The following is a 15,021-nucleotide window of genomic DNA, read 5'->3' as shown; positions in this document are numbered from 1 at the left end:
CTCTCTCTTCATTTTTAGCTTTTGCTCTTTTGAGATTTGGTCTCCAATGCAGGGAAACAAAGCTTGAAGAACATTGCCTTTCTTAGTTGATATGTTAGTATAAACTAAAATTTTGTCAATATAGCAGAGATAAAGTTATGTGTGTCTTTTTCATAAGTTTGCTGACAAACCATAATAAGAGACAAACATAATTCGTTTACATTGACAATAACTGGCCTTTCTCTTCATTTCCTATGCATTGGTTTTGTCTCTTTCATCTACACCCACCGCAATGTATAAATCAGCAAGGAAAAACACACTTATTTCTGATCTATTTGTTGCAGATGGTGGCAGCATTGGATTGAATATGTGAACCAAGACCAAACAAACAATGCATATGATGGGGCTTCCTTTTCAGAGCATTGTGATTTGGCTAATTTAAATGCTTTAAAAAGGCCATCTGGTATTGATAATTCTGATTTGATATATGATGGAACGTCTGAGGATTCTGGGGCAGGTGCTGAGATCCATGATACTTTGTTAGAGGGCAGAGACTATGTATTGCTTCCCCGAGATGTTTGGAATCAATTATATTTATGGTGAGATTGCTTGCTTGTTGCTCAGGTTAAATCCACTTCGTCTCATTAGTGAAAATAGTTACCCCCCCCCCCTCCTGATTTCTTTCTTTTCGTGGTATCTTTCAGCAATCTGCTGGTAGGTACTAACTTGTTGATGGGTAAACCTGATGTCATCCTGAGCAGTTAATTGTTAAGCTGCATGTTAGATTTCATTTGCCCTTGTTTGAAAAAATCAAGTTCAGTTGATTTGAGCCATAAGAAGGGGTGGGGGGGGGGATTTTGATATTTTACTGCTATTGTATGAAGAAATGATGATTTAGTTGTGTGGAAGAACTAAAACATATGAAGGAATTGCAAATTTGATTTCTGGTCGCATTCCTCTATGTCCTAAAAAGAGAAGATGCAATCAGTGAAATCATTATCCAGTGCATATCCATCTATTAGACAATATAGCTATATTACGATGTTTGACAATAATGGCGATTCTATTGTTTTAGGTATGGTGGTGGTCCTACATTGGCCAGGAAAGCCATTTGTTCAGGTCTTTCACAGACAGAATTGGCCGTAGAGGTGTATCCTTTAAGGCTTCAGTTACTTGTGATGCCAAAAGGTGATCGGGCCACTATAAGAATAAGCAAGAAGGTATGATGTGACGGGAAATAATGAGCCAAATTATAATTTCAGCACTTGTTGCAAGAACCTTTTTGTTTTTTTTTTTTTGTTTCTCTATTTACCTTAGAGTTGAAATGTTTTGGGCAGGAAACTGTTGGACAGCTTCACCGAAAAGCTTGTGAAATATTTGATCTTCAGTCAGAACAAGTGAAGCTCTTTGTGATTCCTTTTGAAACTGTAATATCAAGAAATGGTTTTTAACCTTCAGCATGTAGTAATCAAAAGGTTGCATCTGTTTAGGTACGCATTTGGGACTACTATGGCCGTCGGAAGCATGCCTTGATGAATGACATGGACAAAACACTTGATGATGCCAATATACAAATGGACCAGGATGTTGGTCTCCTCTCACTCTGATGTATTGATATTCCTCTTGCTCTGGCTTACCTTTTGACATCTTTGTTTTTCATTGGTTTCTGATGAAACTCGTACAGATTCTTGTGGAGGTCCTTAACAATATGAATAGCATAAGTTCTGCTCAGGACAATGGATCTGCACTGAGGGAATCAAGTTCTGCTCTTGCAGAGCCATCCAAGTCAGGCTTATCAATTGGTGGCGGCTTATCTGCCAGCAAGGGAGCACCTAGAAACTATAACGCTGAGCTTTACTCATCTCAAAACCTGACTTCTACAGTTAGAGACGTAGATAATACTTGTGGAACCAGTGGTGTTAGCACGAGAGGTTCTTCAGGTGGTCTCACTGGATTGCTGAACCTTGGCAATACTTGTTTTATGAATAGTGCGATCCAGTGTCTTGTTCATACTCCGGAGTTTGCTAGGTACTTTCGGGAGGATTATCATCAAGAGATAAATTGGCAAAATCCATTGGGCATGGTTGTAAGTATTATATAAAAAGCAATAAGCTTGAAGTTGTTTACTTCTCTTTGAAAGTTTTCCTTTATGAAGCTTCAAGTGAGATTTTGTTTTGAGATAGATATGTAGTTTAGTCAATAGATATGTAAGTTAACCACATGGTCCTGGGATTTATTATTTCTTATATTGTTAAAATGCACGTCCAGTAGCTGAAGTGGCTAGCAGAGACTTTTGTTGATTTATCAATTTCTTTCACTCACTGATTCTGTATTTCATTTTAGAATTTATCTCAGGTTATGATCACAATCTAGATGGTTTGTGTTGGCCACACCAAGCAAGCTATTATTGTGAATCTGTGATCGTGCTTATCTATTATGATATCTTTTATACATTGAAAATGACTATCTTTACTGTTACATTCTATGAAGATTTTGTTCTTCATCTTGTTTGCATGTCTGTCTTTTCATAGGATTTTAATAATCACTTTTTCTGTAAATTCACAAAACCTTCGTTCAAAGTTGCGACTTCTTGGGCTCACCTTGATAGTCAATAGTTTCTATTCATCATCGGGAATGACTTTCTGCCTACTATATGATTATTATTGTGGGTTTTAGATCATAATTGATGAGTATTGCTTAACATCAGACTGACATTTTGTATACGTGTTTAGGGGTAATACAAAATCATACTTAGAAAATCATTTTTAATCTTCCTTTAATAGGGTGAACTAGCCCTTGCGTTTGGTGAGTTGCTTCGAAAGCTATGGGCACCTGGGCGAACCCCAATTGCTCCCCGACCTTTTAAAGCAAAGCTTGCACGCTTTGCACCTCAGTTCAGTGGTCACAATCAGCATGATTCTCAGGTTGGTTTGCTGACTGAAAGTTTGTACCATCTCTTTAGTTACTGTCATATAATCTTTATTAATACATGCTCATTATTTTCAGGAACTTTTAGCATTCCTACTTGATGGTCTCCATGAAGATCTAAATCGTGTAAAACATAAACCATATATAAAGTCTAGAGATGCTGATGGTCGACCGGATGAGGAAGTGGCTGATGAGTATTGGGCAAATCATATTGCTCGTAATGATTCGATAATTGTTGACGTGTGTCAGGTGGGTAAAGTGGGTTATTTAAAAATGTTTCATTGTCTTGTTGCTAATGGATTGATATTAGCTTGTCAGGAACAGCTTTTCCTCATATTATGGACTGACAATGCTGCATAGAGTGCCTTGCAAATGAAATTTGACATATATGTTTGTATTCCATGTAGAATAATTGAAGTGGTATGCCTTGTCGAGGAACTGTACACTTGTTTATTAATTCATTTTTATTTGCATCATAAGGTGGGGAATTGTGTAAGTTCAAGAACCGTTTTACTGTCTGCAAATGTGGTGGATCTTTAATAGGGTTATTTATGACGCCAGTATGTGTGTGGCATATGGAAAACCACTATGAAAGCAAATATGGCTTATAAATGGTTGCTTCCATGCATCATCAGGACCACTCTAGGTTTCTTCACAAATGAAGTGTGCTTTGTCCCGAAGAGAAAGACTGTTGTAAGTCGAGAAAATTATTCTTTCCAGCATGCATGGTTTTTACACCTTCTCTGAGGACATGTCTGACGTTTGTCAATGCTGCTGTTGTATGTCCACTATAACAACACAGGACTCCAGACTACTTGTTGAAAATGTTTTCAGTGTCTTCTTTGTTCTCTTGTTCTTGTTCCTATTGAATTCACCTTCTCATATAATTCTTCATTTGATAGGGTCAATACAAATCAACTTTGGTTTGTCCAGTTTGCAATAAAGTCTCTGTCACATTTGATCCTTTTATGTACCTTTCCTTGCCACTTCAGTCCACCACCACTAGGACTATGACGGTGACAGTTTTTACTTGCGATGGAACTGCCCTGCCATCTGCTTGTACTGTGACAGTGCCTAAGCAGGGGCGCTGCAGAGATCTGATTCAGGCACTTAGCAATGCTTGTTCATTGAAGCCTAATGAGAGGCTGTCGCTTGTGGAGGTGTGTGCTAGAATATATTAAACTTTACACATTTTTGCTGGAGTTACTGCTGTTTTCTATTCTAACTAGGTACATTATTATGTTGGTCTGCTATTTGCAGATACGTAACCATTTGATCCAAAGATTTCTAGAAGACCCTCTCATATCATTGTCTACGGTTAAAGATGATGACCATCTTGCTGCTTACAAGATTCCGAAGATCAACAAAAAAACAAATATCTCCAGCTAATACACCGCCGTAGAGAGCAGTATGTATTTTTTCTCTCACTTACATGTCATATTATGTGCTAGTTATATGTGCCACTGAAGTCAACTTGAATTTGTAATAAAATGTTCAAATAGAAACTTTCTTAGGGAGTTTACTTATTGAGTAATTTTGTGCTGTATGAGGTAAATATGTGAGAGGAGTTTTGTTTTGTAAAGTACAAAAATGCTTTTTTTAAGCAGAGGCAAACAAGCACAAATAATAAACATATTAACTATGTAATTTCTTACATCAGTCGTTTTTTTACAATTGTAATTCAGGAAAAATATATTATTATATGGATTCTAGATATAGAACATTTTTTTAACTTTTTCATTAAATCTATGAATTCCTCTTCTCTGGACCCATGTTAAAGGTGAAATGGCAGGGCTGCATCACATTACATCATCACGGTGTACATTATATTGAACATAATTTTGTATGCTGTTCTTTTTGGTGTCTTTACTGCTTTCTGATGTTCCTCCATGTGTAAATTTTGTGTTCTAGGAATAGTGAGTCCCAGACCATATCAGGATGGAAACCATATGGAACACCTATTGTTTCCTTGATCTCATGCGATGATGCAGTCACAAGAGGTGATATACAGGTAATGGTTCATCGTATGCTCTCTCCTCTTTTGAGGAAAGGCAGTAATGTGGAACAAGCTAGTAATTCTGAATCCAGCATCCCAAGAGCAACATCAGATCAAGGCAGTGGGACTAATCCTGTCGAAGCATCTGCTGGAACCATGTCGTCAAATCTGCCAAATAAGGATGGCACTGATTCCAAAGCACCAATATCTAAGTTACCTCTTCAATTAGTGGATGATACTAATGCTTGCATTGATCTCTCAATGGGAGAGGAAAAAGTGGTGAAACTGTCTCCGTCTTCTGCAACAGTCCTAGTATATGTTGATTGGTCACAGAAGCTTCTGGAAAAGTATGATACTCAGCCACTTGAGAATTTGCCAGAAGTTTTAAAATATGGGCCTGCGACCAAGAAAGCTCGTACTGAACCTCTCTCTTTGTATACTTGCTTGGAAGCTTTTCTGCGTGAAGAACCTCTGGTGCCTGAAGATATGTGGTTAGTTTCTCCTCGACCTTCTCTCATCTGCAACCCTGCCCTTCTAGCCCATGTTTGATGAGATTAATATGGTGTGTGCATTGATAAATATCTGCAACTCTATCAATCTTCTCATAAGGCAATTATTGTTCTTGTTTGCCTCCAACAAATGTCACTAGTTTGGGCAATAAGCAAGTCATGCTAGAGGAGGAATCTATTTCCTCCTGGCCGTCTTTAGCTTCTTTGAGTTGTTGCTGGTTCTAAACTAAGGGTGATGATGGATGGTGATGTTGCACCTTATTGATTTTACTCCCATGGGGTTATATCCTCCTTTTATAAGTATGAAAGGTAATCGATGGCCCAAAGAAAGAGAAGGGGGAAAAAAGAATGAAAAGTGATCATCCTGTGAAGTCTTATGATAGTGGCATGATATTTTCTTTGAGCACTGGATTGGACTGGAAACACTAACAATTTTTTCGGTTGTAAACATTTAAATACCACCTTCTTTTTAGTATCCATAACAGGATAGCTAATGCAGCACGAAGGAAGGATATGAAGCACCAAGTTCTTAAACAAGCAACCTTGCTAGGATATGACTTAATTATGTGATTTATTGTTTTAGCTATTTGGCCTCCGGATTTGTACCTTTTTATCATCAAAGTATTGAATAGCTCTCCTTGACCTGATCAAGCCTGTTGGTGTGAGCTAAAACGAAGATAAAGTTATAACATTTTATGGGCATCATCAGTGATTATATACACAACCTTATGGCTTAAGATAAAGGATTCCATGCATATGCTGCATTGTATTTTATATATTTACAAACACATCCTATTTGATTTTATGCTGCATAAAATTTTTGGCAAGGGAAGAAATTTTATAACTGCAGAAGTGATTGTTCTTAGCTATGGTGTGCCAAATAGTAGTTCTATGTTAACTGTACATCTATCTGAATATGATATAGGTACTGTCCTCAGTGCAAAGAGAGACGGCAAGCAAGCAAAAAGCTTGACTTGTGGAGGCTTCCAGAGGTGCTGGTGATTCATCTAAAGAGGTTCTCATATAGCCGGTCAATGAAGCATAAGCTAGAGACTTTTGTTAACTTTCCCATTCATGACTTCGACTTAACAAATTATATAGCCAACAAAAACAACTCCAGACGACAAATCTATGAATTATATGCCCTTACAAACCATTATGGTAGCATGGGTAGTGGGCATTACACAGCGCATATCAAGGTAAGCTGAGAACTTTGTATTTGCTTTTATTTTCTGGAGTTGCTATGGCCTTAAAAGTTCCTTAGATTTTGGAAGATATATTCATAGCTTGGGTTTGGGTATTGTCACATCCTTTGCTTTTCATATTCAATCTTTGTCTTCGTCTTGGGCAAACTGGTTTCCACCATTTACATTTTACCGGATTTTTCTGTGTAGTAGCATTGCTGTCCTGATTGTGCACCAAATTTACTAATCAAGCATGAGATGTGTACTATCTTCGCATACTTTTATTCACGACCCAGTTTGTATACAAATTTTTGGTAAACTTGGGTGTGCTCAGGAGTTTCTCCTAACACTATCGTCACAATGTGCAGCTTTTGGAAGAAAATAGGTGGTATAACTTCGATGATAGCCACATTTCACCCATAAGTGAGGATGAGGTTGCTAGTGCAGCAGCCTACGTTCTATTTTACCGGAGGGTGAAGACTAATGATGCAGCCATCAGCAATGGGGCTTAGTCAGGCACCGATGGACCATTGTTACACCCCAAAAGCAGATTTCAAGGCCATCCATCTTCTCCATAAAAGTACTATTAAAACAAAGAGAAAGAAGAGAGAGAGAGAGAGAGATAGTTTAGCAATACCCAGATCATCTGGGCGTTTACATGTACGGAAGAGCACATGCCTATTGAACATACAAATGAGTTTTCACAAAAAAAAGAAAATGTAGTATGTGGATGTAATTGATTGATGGCCTTTCTGTTTCAGGGGAAGGTGTTTAAAATTGGATTCATGGGTTTCTGAAGTGGCCGCTGTATTTGGACATTATTTTTTCCTTAGTCAAACAGGAAGAGTTAAAGATCTTGCCCTTATTTCTTTTGTTTTCCCTTTTATTTTTCAATATTTTCACGAATTTGCAGGATATATTAGATATTTACACCCAGGGAAAATGCCTGCTTTGAGAGCTTCCTCATGCTTCCTCTTGGTTGGTTCTCTATTATTTTCCCTAAACCCCTTAAAAAAGAAGCCATCAATGGGCACAAATATTCAATGAGTCATTGGACGTTGGCGTAGGAGCTACTCATCTGATCAAATTAATCGTCCCAATTGAGTAGAGGAACAGATGATGAGGAAGCCTTTTCTGCATAATAATAAACATGGTAATCGTCGGCCCCAGAGAAACGGTTGCACCTTTTGAATGATCAAAAGTTCACTCTTGATTTGAAACTAGAAGGGTTTCATGCTCTCGATTTGCATTATCCTCAACTTGATAAATGTTTAAACGGATGAAAAAACTAACGTCTTTTTACGTGAAACAATTTTTGGTAATTGACCACGGAAACATAACGTCAAATCAGAATGTCTTAGTTCTCTAGTAAAATTTCAGAATTTGTTGATCAGATTTGTAATCATGCTCCTTCAACAGTCGATCGAAATTCTTGCATCACAAATTCATACACTCAACTTCACTTATATATTAAATACTACTTTTTTTTAATATAAAAACTTGTTTGATTTTTTAGTTCCAAATATAAGACTTTATTTTTTATATTTATCTATTTTTTCTAAACTAGTTCTTGTAATATATACACATATTAAAAATTCTATCAAATTGTAATTCTATCTAATACACATAGTAAAGGTATCTTAAGAAAAACAACACTTATTTATTACAAATAACTAATTTAATTAATTTTTTAATCTTTTTAAATTAGTTAATTAAATTTTATATTAAGAATAAGATATAGTATACTTTACTCAAATTTGTATGTATGGTGGTTAACCTATTGTAATCCTCAAATTAAAGACAATTGGAGGTAAATGAAGATATAAGTTTTTGTTAGCTAATCACAAATATTAAACAACCTTATTTGAAGTATTATTGGATGTACATGAACGTTGAGTGTTTGGAATCAAAAGTTATAGAAGGGGCCGATATTAATGGCGGGCACATGGCAAATGCTATCTTGAACGGGCAGTGTGCCCCATCAAATGGTCACATCAGTCTTTTGTGGTGGTCCTTGTCACCAGCCAAACTCTGTCTCGACCGTTCTTTTTTCCTTGATCCTAGTTTGTTTTAGGAAAGTTTTTTTTTTTAAAATAAAAAAATAAATTCTTATAATGTTTTCTTTTTCAGATCAATTGATTAAACAGTTGCATTTTATTCAAAACCACCAAATATATAACACCTTTCAGACTAATCCATGTCCAGCTATCTAGGGTCCTCATTTAAATGCTATTCCCCCCTGGGGTCATTTGGATGCTATATATAGACATTATCTGTGAGAGACTCTTTCTAGTTTTTACCATAAGTGGAAAGCATTTCTAAATAATTGTCCCTATAAAATAGAAATCATGTCAATCAAAATACCAACAGAAACCATGCCAATCAGGAGTCACCCCCTGCTCTGTCCTTCCCATAATACTAATCGTTATCAGCTAATTAAATTGATCTTTTAAACCTTATCTTTTGTCCTTTTCTTCAGTCTAAACTAGGTTGCTAAACACTTCCCTTCTTTGCATTTTTATATACTACTCTTCCGATTTTAAATATAAGGACCCTTTTTATAATGTAATTTAAACTATAAAAAGAGTCTTATATTTAGAACTGAAAGAGTACTGTATTAATTTTGATTTGTATATTTTGATTTTTATTGCTTTTTTGGTCATATACGTATTTATTATACTTTTTATAGAGAATTTAAACTTACGACTCTACACTTAAAAAATATTAACAAAAATGTTTGGTGTGATCTGGATTATGGGGTTTTGACCTTAGGATCTCTATTATATGATCTAGTTCTCATTTTCTCAAATATTATCGGATTGTATGTATGCTTTTTAAGCGGTTACCATAGAAGAAATCTATTTTAGTTTATGTTCATCGCGTCATATCATCTTACTACTGCGCAAAACTAATAAAAACAACCTCTATTATAGTATAAAGCCTAAATCATTAACATGGCATGATAACATACAAATCAAAACGGGTGATAAAGTTAATTATTATTATTTTGACATAATTAGATTATAAACTCGAGGACTACGATGGCTAAATTAGTCTCGTGTGTGTGGTTTGCTGATGTAACGCATGTCGTGTGTAAATCAGAGTCATGACTTTGTGACGTCACTTGTTGTTATAATTATAAGCACCATAATCCCTTATAATTAATGAGCTTCTTGTTAATTAAGGAAAAAGTTAACGGATTAGTTAATTGGCGGGTGGATTTTGATAGGCTTATTAATGGTTAGGCTTTACATGAAAACGACGTATCCTTCCAATCAGTTCCCGACCTCATTCACTGTTAGTCTGCATGCGCATGCCTCTTCAAGATCTTCTTTTTTAAAAAAAATAGTTATATAATAAAATACAGATAATATTTTCAGTCTGGTGCATGCATCGTCACCTGTCATTCATATTAATATATCACAAATTAATATATTTTTGGAAAAAAATTAATAAAACTTTTTAGTTTTTAGTGTCCGCCTTTCATCTTCAATCTTAATATCCTATTCTCATAGTCTTTTTTTTTCACCTTAACTATACTTCTTTTGTCCTATTTATTTATTTATTTTGAATGAAAAACTGTAAACTACTAACAACAAAGTTACGAGAAGGAAGCTAGAAGAATACAGGGATATTTAGCAACCTTTAAAACTAGTTTTAAAAAGTACTTTTCTGTAAAACAAGATAAATTCTTTTATATATTTATTTCATAAAATGTAAAAATACTTTTGAAATCATAGTTTGGTTTCTATCTAAACACCCCCTAATACTCCTAATCTCTCTCATCATCCTCCGCCTCCTATTGTCCTATTTATAATGTAGGAAGAGAAGATATTTTTATCTTATTTATAGGGTACTAAAAGAAATTTTTTATATAGATATACAATTTCACTCTTTATTTATTATCATGTTAACTTTATTTAGATGAGGTATAATGTATATTAAATAGGGATAAAATTGAAAAGTTGTTAAATTTTAAGTGAGAGTTAATGAAATTTAAGGTTTTCTTGGTCTATGTAAAACATGTGGAAGTGACTTATAAATAGAATCAAATAAGTATATAATAATTACTCCTTTCATCCTATTTATAGGTAAAGAGAGAAGATGTTTTTGGTCCTATTTATAAGACATTGAAAGAAAATTTTTGTATGAATGTACAAGTTTACCTTTTATTTGTTATTATGATGACTTTATTTATATAAGGTATAATGTATTTTAAATATGGATGAAGTTAGAAAGTTATTAAATTTTAAATGAGAGCTAATGAAGTTTAAAATTTTTCTGATTTGTGTAAAATATGTTAGAAGTAACTTATAACTAGGACTAGAAGAGTATCTTTATAATGGAATTGGAACATCCCAAAAGTCACTTTATAGTTTCTAATTGATTCTCCTAAATATTAAATTAAATACTGTATGTTTTTTGCCAACAAATCAAATACCATATATTGCTATAGCTTGTTTTTTATAATGATGAATCTTATTTTTGACGAGACAAAACACAATGAATGCCTCGCACCATTTTCTCTGCTGCTATTATTAGCTGTTCACGACCTAGTTGAGTCCAAATTAAATGATTAAAGCTTCAATTTTCACGGCTAAATCATCAATATATATATATATATCCCTAAATAACTTATTCGTTAGCTCAACTAATTATCGTCATTTCTGCATTTTATTTAGTTTCTTCTTTAACATTTAATATGTCATTATCAATTTAAGACCATTTTATGGCACCAAAAAAAATTTGACGAATCACTTTGGATCAAATCCCTTTAATAACTGCTCTTTCTCTACAATTTTTGAAGGTCCCTCTCACGGCATAACGAAAAATTAATTAGAAATATTTTTAAACCATCAGTTTGTCCCTAAAAATACTTGAAGAATCTTCTACCCCAAAAATAAATAAATAAATTCTCAAGGAATCTCTTTGAATTAGTCCCTCCTGCTTGTTTTTGCAGCTAGGACCTTTCAAGGTCCCTCTCAGACTCTCATGGCATTAAGAAATAATTAAAAAATAATTTAAGAAATTAAATATAACCAACGTAAAAAGTCACAATTAAGATATGAATGGAAAGTTGAGGAATTAAAATGATAATTAAGCTATTTTTGATCAAAATTAACGGCGTTGTTGAATGGGGGGCTTCTTTAGTCCAACAGTAAATTAATGCTTTACGTACACGTGTGAGCCCAAAAAAAAAAAGGAAGGAAGGAAGCAAGGGTATGTGATAAGTTAAGAATGATAGACTTTAATTTATATCTCTATTATATTTTATTATCATTTTATATTTATTTATGAAGTATGATAGTGAGGATATTTTTCCATCTCGTCCTTATCTCCTCTGTGAGTAGTGAATGTATATCAGTGGATGTATGTGTAACTAACTACACATAGCATGTCCCATCAATAAATATTTTCAACCATTCAACGAAGTTATCAATTAATGGAAGTGCATTTTTTTCAAACTAAATTAAAACCCATTGACGTCTCGTTCAGAATGTCTGGGTAAGATCAAAACTATGATTTCAGAAATATTTTTATAGTGTACGAGGTAAATATATGAAAAAATTTGTCTCGATTTATAAAAAAATACTTCTGAAAAGTACTTATTGAGTTTCCCAAACACCCCTTTATTCAAGTCTGAGCAGTTGGGGAAAAGTGTCATACATTAGATAAATTTAGGGTGAGGTTGGCCAAAAGGATAAATTTAGGGTGAGGAAAATCTATACTCGTCTGAAGCTATTTTTAAGTCACTTCCGATATATTTAACATAAACTAAAAAAAACCTCCCCGCTAGGAGAGATGCCCACATTTAGTATCCGACAGTGTCTTGAATAGAATTGCCTCTAATAGGAGGATACTTATGCTTTAGCAAAAAAAAAAAACCTAAGAAAAACCTTAAACTCCATTAACTCTCATTTAAAATTCAACAACTTTACATCTTCATCCTTATTTAATATATATTATGTCTCATGTAATTAAAATCAATATAATAATAAATGAAAGGTAAAATTGTATATCTATATAAAAAATTTCTTTCTATAAACAAGACAAAACCCTATAAATAGGACCAAAGAAATACACGTGAAACACCCACATATACATATATCCACGTAAACTTATTAATGCCTTTTGATTTCTGGATATGAATTGAAAGTTATTTATATAATGTTTAATTTTAAGATTTTGAATCGCCCATTTAGATACTTTCTTCCAGAATTAAATGGACTAGTCTCAATTCTAATACACACGCAGTTTTATCTTGATGAGTAGTGCGTCTACAGCTAGAGACCCATCTTTTATTTCTTCAACTGCAGCACTCTACTGAGAAGACTTGCATATTTTCTGGTGTGCATGGAATCAAAACGCACTATTCTGGTCCAAGTAAAATAATCTTCAACACTTTGTTAATCTTTATGAAAAGCAAGCCCATTAGTGTAGTGAACAGAGAACACGCATTAAGGGGTAAAAAAACAGAGAGAAATTAAAGTTATTAATCAATTCTTAATTTGTCATCGACAAACAATATATCATCGATCATTAACAAACAAACAAACAAAAACCCGATTGATTTTCATAAACTTTTGAGTCAATAAAAAGAACCCTATCTATCAATTGCTTCTTCCAATGGGGAAGCAAGCATGAAGTTGTTCGATAAGAAGGCTAGTTATCTTTCAAATCAAATATATATATATATATATATATATATATATATTTAAGAGATAAAGCAGATGCACTATACAGATAGAAGACGAAACGTTGCATGCATGATTCTTATTAAATTAATAAGCAAAAATTAAAGACATTAAAGACGAAGCTTTCATTGGCTAAATGATTGATTAATGAGTAACACTGAGGCTAGTAATGTTATCTATAACGAGGGAAATGGATATGGATCTTTGACCAGAAAACAACTTTGAAGGAAAGAGGGTGCAATAATGGAGAAGAAGATAGAGAAAATGGGTCAAAACTAAGAAAAGATGTGCTGCTAAAAGGAGTGACAACGCAGTATGATAGATTTTTGTTGGAAAGATAGATGGACGGACGATGGAGAAGACTTCAATTATTTTGTATAGAAAGGATTAATGAAATAAAGAGAGTGAGATCATTTGCTCAAAAGAATTAGAAAAAGAGCATATGGTTCCGCAAGTTTTGTTTGGAAACAAATCAGACCTAAAGTACGCAACATCATTCGCTGATATTTAGTTAAGTGGGAGCTCTTTATGTTGTTTTCGTTATAAAGACCCTTTTCCCTAAAGATGCTGATAAAGAACGGTGTGTACAGCCTTCGTCTTTCTCCTGCCATTGCATGTTTCAACTAAAATGCCTTATTCATTCCAGTTTCTTTGAACAGCCTGAAGAAAGATAATTAATCATCAGTTATCCGATATATGATATGTTCTTTCCGTTCTAAATATAAGATTTGTTTTATAGTGCGATACTCATTATTATACTATAAAATGAATCTCACGTTTAGAACCGGATAGAGTATGTATGTATATATATATTACTAATTAATTCAGATTGGAGTATTATCATCTTCAAGTACAAAGCTTTGATTGCTTCAGTACCGTTCAACTGGATGCACCAATTAAGACTGGAAGGCGAGGTGTCAATTATTGTAAGCTTGATGATATCTTCTGGAAGAAGTTATATCAAATGACTTTAATATAATATTTATTATTTTTTATGGTGCACGCTTAATTTCAATATTTTTCTAGAATTTAAAAACGTCCTAATATACTTGTACCGAAAGAAGTCATAATAATACAGAAGGAAGTGTGTTTGAACTTTGAAGGCGCGCGTTGTTAGACATGCCCCTTAAATGGGGTCAAAATGTCATTTTTGCTCTGCAAGTTGACACAATAATCGAACACGCTTAGCCAAAGGGTTAATTAAACCATTTAATATCTTTGTTTCGGAATGCCAAAAACAGGAGATGGCTGATTTGTCGTTTTACCTCTATTGAGGGCTATTTGGTGGCCACAAAATTAACGAATGAAATTGAATCATGATAATAGAGGGGTGGAAAAAAAAAGAAAAAGAAAAGAGTACAGCTTTTGCGAGATAATCTGGGCCTTGGCCTTTCACAGTGGCTTTAGGTCCAAAAAGAATTACGCCAATAATTCAAATACAGTGGATCATAAATCACCAATCACTGTATAATTTTACTAGAAATATTATAAATAGAGGACATGACTTATCTTAAAATGCATATTTTGCCTGCCTATATTAGTTTGCTGGGATGTTTATTTTTAATATATAACTTGGAGTTTTTTTATCGGGAACTATAATTTGCCATATCAGTGATTATTCCATACATAAAAACTTATACAAGTCTACAGTAGTTTAGAATTTACTCGTGCAAAGCTATATACGTGGTTAGCATTTTGTAGTTGGGGTAAAAATTTTGAGTGATTATTTA

General features: G+C 34.0%; 1 protein-coding gene across 1 annotated transcript; it reads left to right on the top strand.

Moving 5' to 3' along the window:
- Positions 1-323: 323 nt before the first annotated feature.
- On the top strand, positions 324-7,390 carry LOC114719981 (ubiquitin carboxyl-terminal hydrolase 5-like; the record flags this gene model as incomplete). The annotated part of the gene is given in 13 exon segments (XM_028905562.1): positions 324-578; positions 1,055-1,199; positions 1,317-1,376; positions 1,470-1,565; positions 1,664-2,065; positions 2,763-2,903; positions 2,986-3,156; positions 3,810-4,067; positions 4,168-4,273; positions 4,276-4,315; positions 4,819-5,394; positions 6,338-6,611; positions 6,965-7,390. Coding segments are annotated over 13 exon segments (2,668 nt in total), but the record flags the coding sequence as incomplete, so codon positions are not given.
- Positions 7,391-15,021: the final 7,631 nt, after the last annotated feature.

This window comes from Neltuma alba, unplaced genomic scaffold (genome assembly GCF_004799145.2).
Source record: "Neltuma alba isolate B1F8T4 unplaced genomic scaffold, ASM479914v2 tig00011961_pilon, whole genome shotgun sequence".
NCBI classification, from domain to species: domain Eukaryota; kingdom Viridiplantae; phylum Streptophyta; class Magnoliopsida; order Fabales; family Fabaceae; genus Neltuma; species Neltuma alba.
The sequence above is the reverse complement of the archived record's forward strand: the minus strand, read 5'-3'. Positions and strand labels throughout refer to the sequence as shown.